At 39.2% G+C, this 14,865-nt stretch overlaps 1 protein-coding gene across 1 annotated transcript in view; it reads right to left on the bottom strand.

Moving 5' to 3' along the window:
• Positions 1 to 14,865, bottom strand: part of SH3GL2 (SH3 domain containing GRB2 like 2, endophilin A1) — a 67,838-nt gene that overhangs the window by 40,735 nt on the left and 12,238 nt on the right. The window contains exon 4 of the mRNA XM_036739596.1: positions 7,685 to 7,757. Within this exon, the coding sequence (XP_036595491.1) occupies positions 7,685 to 7,757 (73 nt within the window). The remainder of the gene's footprint in view (positions 1 to 7,684; positions 7,758 to 14,865) is intronic.

Genomic DNA, 14,865 nt, shown 5'->3' with positions numbered 1-14,865 from the left:
AATAACAATGGATAGGGAACAAAGGACATGGATTCAAGATGGCGGCTGGAAAGCAGGGACTCACTTAAGCTCTCCCCTAGGTGCCTCCAAACACCTGTAAAGAATGGCTCTGAACAAATTCTAGAGCTGCAGAACCCAGAAAATAGCCAAGGGAAGCAGGGCTCCAGCCCAGGACAGCCTGGATGATTGCTGGGAAGGGTCTATCACACGGTGTTGGGAGTGAAGCACAGCTCAGCGTGGGGCGCTAGGACCAACCAGACCATGAGTTGGGAGAACAGGATATAGGGCCCTGAATCATTGAGCTGTGGCAGTTACCAGAATTCTCAACCCACAAACGCCAAAGACAACAGAGCAGGTGAGCGGAAAAACTGCTGGAATGGAGTGAGAAGAGTATGTGGTTGGCCCTAGCCCCAGGGCCAGCAGAGGCAGTACAGAGTTGCAGCTGCTTCCAGAGCTCCAGCTGTGGTTGCTTCCAGCCCTGGGCCAACCCAGTGGGAGGAATTAAGTAGAGGATCAGAGTGGGAGTGCAGAGCCTGCTTTGCCCTGTTTGGATCTGGGTTGCAATCCTGGTTGGCAGTTCTTGGGGGAAGAGGAGCACTGCTGTGGCAGAGCTTGCTGTGTAGAAGTAGCTCTGAAAACAGCAGCGCAGCCCCTAAAGCTTGGGACAAAGTACTTTCTACTCTATAAGCAGTCATACCCTGACAAAAAAGCTCAAAGGTCAAGGAGTTGGCTGGGAATATGGCCAGGCAGCGAAAAGGGATGCAGACTCAGACTCAAGAATTTTTTTTTTTTTTGGTGACAAAGAAGATCAAAATATACAGTCAAAAGAAGTCAACAAAGTCAAAGAGCCTACATCAAAAGTCTCCACTACAACTATGCCCAAAGGGCTATAGAAATGTTCATACCCTTTGACCCAGCAATACCACTTCTAGGGTTGTATCCCGAAGAAATCACACAAGCGGGAAAAGGACCCATATGTACAAAAATATTTATAGCAGCTCTTTTTGTGGTAGCTAAGAATTGGAAATCAAAGGGATGCCCATCAATTGGAGAATGGCTGAACAAGCTGTGGTATATGAAGGTAATGGAATACTATTGTGCCATAATAAATGGGGATGATGCAGACTTCATAACAACCTGGAAAAACCTACACAACATAATGCTGAGTGAGCGGAGCAGAGCAAGGAGAACTTTGTGCACAGCCACAGATATATGGATTCCGTGAGGACCAACCCTGACATACTGCGCTTTTCTCAGCAACCTAAGGGGCAAGGACAACTCCAGGGGACTCACGATGGAGAATGCTATCTTCATCCAGAGAAAGAACTGCAAAGTTTGAATACAGATCGAGGCGCACTACATGCTCGCCTTTTTTGCTTCTTTTTTTGTTTTTGTTTTTGGGTTTTTTTTTTTTGGTTCTGTTTCTTCTTTCTCATGATTCATTCTATTGGTCAAAATTCTTCTCCACGACTTGACTAGTGCATAAATTAATTCAATGCGAAGTTATACATGACAGTTATATGAGATTCCATGCCGTCTTGGGGAGGGAGGGGGGAGGGGAGAAAAACTGGAACTCAAAACCATGTAGAACCGTGTGTGGTAAACTAAAAATAAATAAAGAAATTCCAAAAAAAAGTCTCCACTACAAGAAAAATACAAATTAGTCTCAGGCCATGGAAGAGCTCAAAAAGGATTTGGAAAAGCAAGTAAGGGAAGTAGAGTTAAAACTGGGAAGAGAAATAAGAGTGATGCAAGAAAATCATGAAAAATGAGTCAACAACTTGCTAAAGGAGGCAAAAAAAGAAAATAACACCTTAAAAAATAGACTAACCCAAATGGCAAAAGAGCTCCAAAAAGCCAAGGAGGAGAAGAATGCTTAAAAGGCAGAATTACCCAAATGGAAAAGGAGGTCCAAAAGACCACTGAAGAAAATACCACCTTAAAAATTAGATTGGAGCAAGTGAAAGCTAGTGACTTTATAAGAAATCAAGATATTATAAAACACAACCAAAGGATTGAAAAAACGGAAAACAATGTGAAACATCTCATTGGAAAAACCACTGACCTGAAAAGTAGGTTCAGGAGAGATAATTTAAAAACTATTAGACTACCTGATATCCATGATCAAAAAAAAGAGCCTAGACATCATCTTTCAAGAAATTATCAAGGAAAACTGCCCTGATATTCTGGAACCAGAGGGCAAAATAGAAATTGAAAGAATCCACTGATCTCCTCCTGAAAAAGATCCCAAAAAGAAAACTCCTAAGAATATTGTAGCCAAATTCCAGAGTTCCCAGGTCAAGGAGAAAATACGGCAAGCAGCCAGAAAGAAACAATTTGAGTATTGTGGAAATACAATCAGGATAACACAAGACCTAGCAGCTTCTACATTAAGGGATCGAAGGGCTTGGAATATGATATTCCAGAGGTCAAAGGAGTTAGGATTAAAACCAAGAATCACCCACCCAGCAAAACTGAGTATCATGCTAAAAGGCAAAATACGGATTTTCAATAAAATAGAGGTCTTTCAAGCTTTCTCAATGAAAAGACCAGAGCTGAATAGAAAATTTGACTTTCAAATGCAAGAATAAAGAGAAGCATGAAAAGGTAAACAAGAAAGAGAACTCATAAAGTGCTTACTGGAGTTGAACTGTTTTCTTTACATTCCTACATGGAAAGATGATGTGTATAATGCACAGGGTAAGTTGAATATGAAGGGATGATATCTAAAAAAAATCAAATTAAGGGATGAGAGCAGAATATATTGAGAGAGGGAGAAAGGGAGAGATAGAATGGGGAAAATTATCTCATATAAAAATGGCAAGAAAAAGCAGTTCTGTTGGAAGGGAAGAGGAGGCAGGTGAGGGGGAATGAATTAATCTTGCTCTCATCTGATTTGACTTGAGGAGGGAATAACAGACACACTCAATTGGGTGTCTTACCCCATAGGAAAGTAGGGGGAAGGGGATAAAAAAGTGGGGATGACAGAAGGGAGGGCAGATGGGGAAGGAAGTAAACAAAAGCAAACACTTTTGAAAAGGGACAGGGTAAAGAGAGAAAAATGAATAAAGGGGGACAGGATAGGATGGAGGAAATATAGTTAGTCTTTTACAACATGACTGCTATGGAAGTGTTTTGCATAATGATATATGTGTGGCCTATGTTGAACTGCTGGCCTTCTTAGGGAGGGTGGGTGGGAAGGGAAGAGGGGAGAGAATTTGGAACTCAAAGTTTTAAAAGCAGATGCTCAAAAAAATGTTGGTTTTGCATGCAACTGGGAAATAAGATATACAGGCAATGGGGCACAGAAATCTGTCTTGCCCTACAAGAAAGTAAGGTGAAAGGGAATGGGGGGATGGGGTGATAGAAGTGAGAGCTGACTAGGGAATGGGGCAATCAGAATATATGCCATCTTGGAGTGGGGGGGGAGGGTAGAAATGGGGAGAAAATTTGTAACTCAAAATCTTGTGGAAATCAATGCTGAAAACTAACAATATTAAATAATAAAATATGGAAAAAATATTTTAAAAATGACATGGATTCAAGTCTTGCTTCTACCACCTGTGTGACCTTGGACAAATGACTCTATACCTCACTGGGCCTCAGTTCTATGTAAAATGATAGCATTTGACTCTTTGAATTCTTCACCTCTCCATTCCCCACTCTAGATCCTATGATCTTAGAATTAACAAGATGAAAATGGCAAAAAGTCTGGAGAATAAAGTATTCTAGGGTGGTAGCTATCTTATCTATGTATGTGTTTGGAATACATATATTAAGACAAAATCCAGACCAAATTACTTAAGAAGTAATAGTCATAATGCAATCTTTCCATTGAAACTCTTCAGTTTCATTATCACCAATTATCCTACATTCACTATTTTCTCTATTTATGCATCTATGTAGAAATATGATTAAAAGGACACTAAGTGCAAAATGTTGCCTGGGGCAAAGCAATTTCTAATAGTTTTTATTTCATGTCTGTTACCAGAGGCTCCCAGGACATTTTAAAATACTCTCGGCAACAGCCTTAAACTATCAACAAAGTTTTACATATTATCTCTGAAATGATTTTTGATTATCTAAAAATTCTGATCTAAAACCTTTATTTAATAAGCAACCTTAGTCATGTCTGAGAATCAGACCAAGTTCAAATGTGAAAAACTGAAAATTATTTTCTTTAGGTAATCATGGTTCTATGTGCAATGGATTTTTCCCATTCAATGATTCTTCATGTAGAGAGTATATTTTTCAATTTATGCTGATGGGCTAATAAGAACTGGAGAGGCAGTGTAGCATACAGTGGTAAGACCACTGTATTTGGGGTCATAGAAACCAGGTTCAAATCTCAGCTTTGCTGCTTACTCCCTAAGTGATTGTGAACAAGTCACTTCATTTTTCTGGGCCTAATTTTCTTTGTCTGTCAAACAAGAAGGGTTGGATTAAATTCTTTCTGAGGTCACGTTAATCTAAATCTGTATCGTATGAAATATGTTTAAATTGCATTACCATCCTAAGGCTCACATATACAGATATATTCTTTTGTTCAGCAGGAAAGAAAAAGGACACAAATTTTTCATTCATTCAATGAATTTTATTGAGGGACTACTACACTCAAGGCTATATGATAGGCGATAGGCACTGTACAAAAAAACAAAGAATAAGATCCTAGGGATTTTTATTCTAGTCAATTAAACAATTTCATTATTCCTAAAAAGTGTGAGCTAGAAAGGGCTTGGGGATTACTTAGTGAAATCCGTTCATTTGTACATAAGAAAACAGTATCCTGGAGAGGTAAAACACCCTAGTTTTGCAGGTTTAGAGTTAGAAGAGAACTTAAAAGTCAAGTAGTTTAACCCCTCATTTACAGAAGAGAAAATTGAGGCAAAGCATTTGTTCAGGGTCAAAAAAAATACTAAGTGGCAGAGCCAGGATTTGAACCCAGGTCTCCAGATTCCAAATCTAATGCCTTTCTCCTATGCCACACTTGCCCAAGATCACACAGTTAGTTAACAGGGTAAGAGTAGGAAAACCAAAGTATGATTAACATGTTAAACTCGCACTCAAAAAGATCTGGATTCACATCCCACCTGCAACATTGATTGGCTATGTGCAACCTCCCTGATTCTGAGCAAGGAGCTATGCAATTTGTCAGTCTTTTGCCATCACTCTATCACACCACAGTATTAGTGGTTAGGATGCTTCTCCCTGTCCCAATTCCAGCAGGCTTTATGATTTAAGGTTTTGCTCTCAGTGAGGTAAAAAGCAGACAAATAATCAAGTCCCAAACATGCCAGTTGAATAAAAGTTGCTTAAATTTTGCAGAACTACTAAATGAGAGTCTTTTGTTGGTGGTGGTAGGGGTGGTAGGTAGTAATGACATTAGTTTTCATTAATGACTTGAACTCCAATCTAAAAAGCTTAATTCCTTTCCCCTTAATTGCTATAGCTAAAACTGACATTATATTGGCCCCAGGTATAGTTGTCATTTTCCTTTGTGGCAGATGTCCACATACTTCTCAAAGACCCATAAACCTTTTCTCTTCTGGCAGCTCATAAGTACATTCAACATACTATAAAAATGTATTATTTCCAAGAATAATTTATTTTTAAAAGATTCCAAACCACGTCCTCTCGCAATATTTTTGATGAGGTAAAAACAAGTCTTGATTCAGTTCATTTTGGGCTTAATTAAAATATCTTTTTAAGATTTTAACTGTAGAGACTCTGGAGGTTAAAAATCATTAGATACCTTAAAAGAATAAACCCATCTGTTCTCTCCTTTCTCTGCAGTTTGTAGCACAGCCTGGCACATAATACTTCCCCAGAGACATGCATAACACAAGAGAATACAAATCCAGACACACCAGAAAAGTCACCAAGGAAGTATACTTCTGCAGAGTCACTGCCCCATTTTGAAGAAATCTTATCTGGCTGCTTTTTCCTCCCTCTTTGAGGGATAACAAGCACTGGAATAAGGGTATAATGGTCCGGTATTGAAATAATAGCCAAGCATGTGCTAGACCAGACTACTTTAGTATGGAAGATGATTACCAGCTTTATTATAGCCACTGACATTAATTGCTGCTCCTAACTGGAATGCCTTGCCTTTCTAATTCTGGTAACCATATAGCCATCACCATCACTATTACCTACCCTCTTTCCTTTGACTTGATTGTATTTTTGAGGAATATGATTCCAGGCCTTCAAGGTCAAAAATAGCTTTATATGCTTGGTAAACTCTTGTTACATGGTTAATCCCACTGCTTAAGCTTGCTATAATTGTTAAAGGTTTATATTTGGTAACCAAGCCAGGCCATATGCATGGGGAAAGTCTCATACATCCCATTTCCATACATCCCTAAACTCTAGAACTCTTGGTTGTCTCATCATAGGATAACAGATCCAGAGCCAGAGGTACCCTCAGAGGTCATCAAATATAACTCCTTCATTTTAAAGATAAGGAAACTTGGACAAAGAAAAGTCAGGTGACTTGCCTAAAGTCATCCAGATTGAATGTGACAGAACTGAGACCCAAAATTTGTGCCCAGCTCCTCTGCTCTAAATCTAAAACTCAAGGTCATTTCTGAAGGCTCCTCTCCTTTTTTCCTCCTTCATCCCTTTCATTTTGAAAACAACATCTCAGGAACGCTTACTTATATACAATGCTGCCATTGTGACTGAGGAGGTCACAGGAAATGAAGAAATTTCAGGAGCCAATAATGCATCCTCAGTGGAAGGATCCCATAAGGAAAGAACAATAAAGTTGGTTACTCCAGCAATCATCTTCCTCTGGGATCTTTCCAATGAGAGTACATTATTGTCTCCTACAGTTTCATTACTTCTTACGAAGTGGAATAGAGATAAAAATTAAAAGTCAAGGCCACTGGTAGCTTCTTACCATGACAGTTCAATAGAACCACCATTCCAAAATAAGATGTGGGCAACCCAGGCTGCCTGGACTGTTATAGCATAATCTTCGGAGGGGTAAAGGAGCCAACTTGTGAGCCTGATTTGGGGAAAGTGGCCTGTGATCAAAATGGGGTGGAATTTGTATTCTCTTAACCACTGCATCCCAGACACTACCCATATCAAGATCATGTTGAACATTTCCCAAATTAGCTGGTCTAGCAGAATAGTTTCCTACTACCCTGGCAGCCATTCCAAGGGCCTGCTTTGGACAGCTCATTTAGGAAAAGTCTTCACTAGTCTAGATCTCACCATTAAGTTGGGAACAATATAATCAGCCGGACCTTTGAATGGATCAAGATCCATGACCTTCTGATCTGCCCTGACTCCTACTACCAAGCAGACACTCCTTTAGACATTATGAAGTAGGACATTTGCTCCACACCACCCAATACTTTCTTCCCAGGTGGTTGCTGCTTACACAATCAGGCCAGGTACCTGGGGGCCAGCACACTAGCTCACATTTCTACAGATCTTGGAAGTTTCCTAAGTGCTTTCCTTACAATAAGCCCTATAAAGTAGGTAACAAAACAATCATTATCTCTACTTCCTGGAGGAAGAAACAGAAGCTCAGTAGACTGAGCTGCTAATCAATGAGGTCTCCTGATTCTAGGTCCAGGATCCTGAGATAAAAATGGAATTGATAGAAAGTATATCAAGAAAACAGGGTAGTTACCTTGAAAGGACATTCCAGGTTAGTAATATCTTCCCTTACCTGGATTGGGTTGAAGATATTCAATTGTTTTGGTCATTATTTCCATCACAGCCCTGCTGGTGACATCCACTTTCTGAAAAAAGTCAAAAAGCATTGATGAAGAAAAAAACATGATACAACTTTCAAAGAGCTCAGAACTCTAACCAAATTATCCATGAATCATGGCATGGAAAGGCTTATATTGAAACATATATCCTGCCTCATGACAGAAAAGTGGATGGCATATAATGTGTGTGTGTATGTGTGTGTGTGTGTGTGTGTGCGTGTGTGTGTGTGTGTGTGTTCAGTAGTTTGTCAGTGGTGTCCAACTCTTTGTGGCTCCATTTGGGTTTTTCTTGGCAAAGATACTGAAGTGGTTTGCCATTTCCTTTTCCAGCTCACTTTATACATGAGGAAACTGAGGCAAACATGATTAAGTGATTTGCCCAGGGTCACACAGCCAGCAAGTGTCTGAGGCCAAATTTGAACTCGGGAAGATGAGTCTTCCTCACTCTAGACCCAGCATTCTATCCACTGAGCCACCTAGCTACCTACAGGTAAAGAATAAGATCATGAATTCTCAGACACACTTGATTTGCTTCACTACCTAATTGCTATAAAGAAGGGCTGCTACTCTGGGACTGGGGGTGCAGAACAGAGTGGGAAAGGATATTACAAAGTGATGGGAAAAGAAAAAAATAAAAAAAATTTAAATGCATATAAGAAAAATAAAGTACATAAGCATGTCATAGTTTTATAATCTAAAGCATGCCCTATGAACTAACTTGTTGTGAATGGAATCTATTATCTAGGCAATTTTTTAATCCAATAAGCAAATATAAATATAAAGCGTTCTTTAGTACTAATGCCAACAACAAATATTAACATATTACCAACATATCAATTGTTGCGCATCCATGTCCAACTCTTTGTAACAGTGTGAACCATACTGTCCATGGGTTCTTCTTGCCAAAGACAATAGAGAGGTTTGCCTTCTCCAGTGAATTAAGGCAAACAGAGGTTAAGTGACTTTCCTAGGGTCACATAGCTATTAAGTATCTGGGGTGAGATTTGAACTCAGGTCTTACTGATTCTAGGCCCAGTGCTCTATCTACCTAGACACCCAGATGCTTTCTAGACATATCAACAGCAATGTGTATACTCATCAACATGATACTTCGTGACAGAGATATATTATTAAAGCATATGGTATCCCCACTTTCGCAGACATTACTGAACCTGAACCATTCACAAACTATCACCTAATCCCTTCACAGTGGGGCTCAAAAAAGGAGATGCTCCATCTCCCTGCATCACGCATCTTAAGGCAGTTTTCAGTGTCTCACGACACCCCCACATCAGCTAGTGTTTTCCTTGCATAATACTCCTCCAGCTTTAACACAATGTCAGGTCTCAACTGTCTGCGAAGAAGAAAAACAGCTGGTCTCTATCCTTCTTACATATTGTGACATTTCTCTCTTACTTGTTAAGCTGCTAGTTTCTGTTATGGAAACCACTTGGAGTCTGTCATAGTGAAAAACATTTCTCCATCAAGCCCCAGAATTCAAAGTAAAGATTAAGAGACTTAAACTGAAAAGCTTAGAATTTGGGGTGGGAAAGATCCTTTTTACGTATGTTGTTGTTGTTAATCAGGCTTCTAAAGATCACCTTTCTTCCTAAGACTAAAGGCAAGAGAGTTATGCAGGTTTACTCTATCGATAAATAGATTAATTTAGTTCCTATATATGGTACTGCCGATAACTCTTAAGGTATGTAAAGCATAGTTATTTTTGTACCAAATGTTTACTTATATTGTCCCTAAGATTTAAAAACAAACACAGATTTAACATCCCTTGGCAGACAGAGTCTTAATGAGACCAGAAAAGGTTCAGACCAGAAAAACTGACCTTGCCAAGGTTTACCAGCTTGCAAATCTCCACAGACATTACTATGAAGGAATTCATATGAAAGAGCAGCAGCTCTCCAGAGGAGTGAACTTTTCTACCTAGAACTGGATTTTGAGTCAGGGGACCTGGATTTAAATCCCAGTCCTGCTACTGAACCGGAAATCACTTCTGCTCTCCAGGCTTCAGTTTCATGTTGCATAAGATGAGAGCAGCTTTAAATGTTATACAACACAAATTCTTATGAAGAAGTAGTTTTCCTAGAACTTGAGATAACTATGATTTTGATATTTTTTTATTCAGCATTTTCCATAAGTAAGTTATCCCTCCTTCTATTCCTTCTGTGTTTAAAAGAAGGAGTTTTCCCTGCCCATACATATTTGAGATCCCCATTTCAGGACTTGACAAAAATAAATGTATGCCCATCCCCTGCCCTGGGGCTTGTTTGCTGCTTTGGTTGTTATCTGAAATTACATTCAGCTAATGCTGCTTCTATGGAACAGCCACACTAAAGGCCAAGTCCAGAATGCAGCAGACCAAGACAGATTTAGTCCTAATTTAGAAACTGTGGCTTCATTTCTTCAGGAAAAATGACAAAGGAAACACCTTTATTTTGTTGCTCCTGGGCTCAGCAATGTAGATCAAGCCAGTCATGACACAGAGTAATGAACATTGGTTGTACAGTCAGAGGTTGCTGTTGTTCACTTGTTTCAGTCATGTCTGACTCTTTGTGACCCCATTTGAGGTTTTCGTGGCAAAGATACTGGAGTGGTTTGCCATTTCCTACTCCGGCTCATCTTACTGATAAAGAAACTGAGGCAAATAGGGTTAAGTGACAAAGCTAGTGTCTGAAACCAGATTTGAACCCAGGGAGATGTCTTCTTGACTCCAGGCCCTGCACTCTACCCACTGCACCAGAATCAGAGGACCCAGGTTCAAATCTCACTTATTACCTGTGTGATCTTGAGCGAATCATTTAATTGCCCTGTGCCTCAGTTTCCCCATCTGTAAAATGAGAAGGTTGGACTGGATCACACTGAAGTCCTTCTAGTTCTATTTTTCCTGAATTAAAGTTTATTATTGGGCACATTTAACTGCACCACAAACATTGAGACTTTTGATTGAGAAGCTCTGGTTTCTCATTCAACAAATCCATCCAGCCAATTGAGTCCCAGGAAAATATTCAGATAGTGTTTAACAAAGCTTTTAAGGAGCTCTGTGTGTGTGTCTGTGTGTGTATTTAAGCAACAAAAACAGTTTCACATATTGGCACTTAAATTACTGGGGAGAAACACTTACTGTGCAGGGAGCCTGTGGAAGTAACACATTCCCATTATTACATTCAATGGTCTCACCAAGGAGGCTGTCGGGGTTAAGAGGCAAACACCTGTGTTTTCAGTGCATCTCAGCTGGAGAGTGTCTTTGGTGGTTGATACTAGAGAAATGAGCTTTAGGAATCCCCACTTGCTTTATCCAGTGGCAATACTTGATGTCAACCTCTAATTTATTGCATTCAATTGTGTAATTGTCCCTTCAGGAATAAAGCTAAACTGAGCTAGCTCTCTCTCTCTCTCTGTCTTCCCAAAATTGCAGATCCTATGAAGGGGGTTCTCTTGGGAGTGACTGGAAGTTGAACTGCAATGGCTTTTATGGGGCTAATAAGCAAAAGAAAAGGAGAAAGAGTGTGAGATTCCAGATTTCCTCATCTCCATGGCTAACAAATTTCAATTGCCTCAGGGAACAGGTATGGAATACAAAGTTTGCTGCAGAACCCTGCCAGTAAGACACAAGGTCTGCAGGGTGAGACAAAAGTCTGTTTCCTGGGTCCCAGGAAGATGTTTTATTTAAAATGTAAAAGAAAAGCACAGCTCTGAAAGTTATATTTTGAATTTATTTTGGATTTTGAATTTATTTTATATTTAAAGGGGAAGCAAACTGTACATAATGATTTGTAATTTCATGAAAATTCTCCATTTTCTACTATGCACATGGAACTGTTCTTTTTTTTAGTGTTGAATTCAGAATACAAAAGTTAATTTAAAAACAGAGAAGCAGCAGTTAGGATGTTCCCGCTTCTCCTACCAAAAGGAGAGTGGGAGATAATGGATCCTTGGGGCATGACAAGCTTTCTTCTCCATTACCAAAGGAGCTTAGAGTACTTTGGATGTTCTCCTCATTTTGGGTTTTGATTTTCCATCCTTGTTTCTTTTCTCTCCAAGCGGTTTGGCTTAATCTAGATTACTCATTACCTTACCCGATTCCTCAGAAGCTGCCACTTTGGTTCACCCTCCTGCTTGCTCCTGCACCGTTAGTGTTTTTCAATTCCTCTTGTTCTAAGACTTCCCCAGCCTGAGACTTCTTGCTCTACCACAACTTCATCACTCCCTGTTTGAATCTCCTGGGCCTTTCTCTTTGACCTTTCCAATGTGCTTACTCATTTTTATCTTGTTAACATTATTTGTGCACACTATAAACTTATTAAACTGTAACGCCAGGGAAATGTATTGTTTTTCATGTTTGCATCCTTAATGCCTAGTCCACAGTAAGTGCTAATAAATGTTTGTCAAAATTTAGTTTGGACCAGCATCTCACACAGCACACCACAATAAACTCAAATTCTATATGTGACCTAAATGTTAATGGTCATATCATTAAATAAAACCAGAATAGAACCAAATCAGTACCTTTTACAAGTATGGTTAAAGCAACCTCAGGTACATATGCTTGCAGGGAGTACGAGAAGCTTATTCAAGGGTAAGGGAAATATTTAGTAAATAATTATGCATTACATTAAAATTGATCTATTTTACTTCTTATGTGCATACATATGCTAAATTCTTGATTTTATTTCCTTTCATATTTAATAGGGGACATGGGGAAGTTTAATGAAAGCCTAGAGATAGGGAGATTGACAAAATTTAGGAATCCCTGGGATAGGAGGAGAATTCACAATCCAACAAGGGATAGAAATGATCACAAAAAATTAAATATAAAATGTTATTATGTATGTATATATATATATATAAAACATTGAGAAGCACTGGGGTATAATATATATTATGGAATAATATAAATTATATACTACATATCATAAAATATATATTATACATATTATGTTTCATATATACTTCTCAATGTAATATGTGTATATATACAGACATATATATACATGTATACACAAACACATACACACACATACACACATAGTAAATATAAAATTATTTCAGAGGAGGGGAGTCCACAGGACCTGGAAGGAATCAGGGAAAGCTTGTGTAGGAGGTAACTCTTAAGCTGAGAACTGAAGGAGACTAGGAATGCTAAGAGGCAGAGGCAAAGATGGAATGTATTCTAGGCATGAGAAATAATAGCCTGTGCAAAACATGAAGATGGGAACTAGAATGTTGTAAATAAGAAACAGAAAAGTAGTTTCATTTGCCTGAAAAGGAATAGTTCATGTGAAGGGGAATAATATGCAATAAACCCAGAAAAGCAGGCCGAAGAAAGTTTATGATGAGCTTAGATGTCAGAGATTTTTTAAATTTTATCCTATGAGCAATGGGGAGCCACTGGAAACTTGGGGGCAGGTAAGTAACTGGGTCATATCTGTGCTTTAGGAATATCACTTTAGTAGATACATGGATTGTGGATTAGAGATGAAAGAGAACAGTTAGGAGGCTATTGTGGTAATCCAGATAAAAAAATGATGAGGGTATGAAGTAGACAGGTAGCTGTGTGAGATGAGAGCTGTTTTGGAAACAGAACTGACAAGATTTGTCAAATGGTTAAGCATTTGGGAGAGAGTGGGAGAAGGAAGGAAAGGAGCATTTGCTTAGCTTCTAAAGTATGCCAGGCACAGTGCTAAGCACTTTTACAAGCATCTCATTTGATCCTAACAACAACCCTGTGAGGTAGATGTTCTCATTCTCCATTTCACAGATGAGGGAACTGAGGCATGTGGGGGCTAACTAGGAAGTAGCTGTATCTGGATTTGAACTGAGGTCTTCCTGGCCCTAGGCTCAACACCTAGTTGCTTCAAGGTGCTGGTGGGTTTAAGAATTAAGGTCACTGAAAGAGTTGTGATACAGACGTAGCAAAGTTAGGAGAAAAAAAATGACGAGCTCAGTTTTGGATGTATGAATTAAAGATGCCTAAGGGAATAACCAGCTGAAATTTCCAATAGATACTGAAAGCAGAATTGGAGTTCAGGAAAAAATCATGCTGAATATATTTGAATACATATAGCTGAATTCATGGGAGCAGATGAGATTATTGTGAGAAAGGGAATAAAGTATAGAGAAACCCTGGACAGAGTCTTGGGATATATCCACAGTTAGGGTACAAGATATGGATGACAATCCAAGGGTGGTCGTCAATGTCAAATGCTGCACAGAGGTCAAGAAAGGTGAGGGCTGAGGACCATCATCGGACTTGGCACTGGAAACTTTGGAGAAGGCACTTTCAATCAGGCGAAGGTGAGGGAGTGGAAAACTGAGTGAAAGGACAGGAAGTAGAAGCAATGAATGCAGACTGATTTTTCTAGGAGTTTGGCTATGAACCAGAACACAGATACAGGATGGTAACTTGAGGGATAGGGAAGGCTTACTTGGTTTTTTTTGTTTGTTTTTAAAGAACAGGGAAGACCTAGGCTTGTTTATAGGCAACAGGGAATGAGCCCATTGATAGGGAGCAATAGATGAGAATTAAATAGGCATAAGACTGTTTTGACTGCATTTTGTCTTTCAAAGACCATTTTCTCTCAGTTCATAGGGAGCAGGGCTGACTGGGTTTGGAGAAAAGCCTACGGTTTTTGAGTAAGGTTTTTGTTTCCCCTGAGGCACTTTTTTGCCAGATGGTTGGCTCAGCCTCTGGTGTTGGCTGTAAGAATGCTCTCCCTTGGAGTTACAATACATGAGAAGCAGAGCTGAAGGCATATTCAGGCTTACCTATGTTAGAATTTTTTTTTTACATTTCTGATCCTGTTTTTTCCCTTTTAATTACTTTTTATTGGCTAATTTTCCCAATTTATTTGCATCATGTATTCAGGTAATGGCCCGGCTTTTTATTTTCCTCCTTTTCCCAGAGGTTTTTGTGACGGAAACTACCCTGTTCGCCAAAGGTATTAGTCTTTTTAACTTCACCCAGAAATTGGAAGACTGAATCACTCTTTCTAAGAAATGAATTATCTGGATCCCCTAGCCTTATCTGCTTATGCTGCAAAAAACAAGATCTCAATCTCTAGTTTAAAGTTACCATTTATATAGTACTTTAAGGTTCGCAAAGTACTTTAAGCATATGAGT

The sequence above is a fragment of the Trichosurus vulpecula genome, chromosome 9 (genome assembly GCF_011100635.1).
Source record: "Trichosurus vulpecula isolate mTriVul1 chromosome 9, mTriVul1.pri, whole genome shotgun sequence".
Classification (NCBI taxonomy): domain Eukaryota; kingdom Metazoa; phylum Chordata; class Mammalia; order Diprotodontia; family Phalangeridae; genus Trichosurus; species Trichosurus vulpecula.
This window is presented reverse-complemented; position numbering and strand designations above follow the sequence as displayed.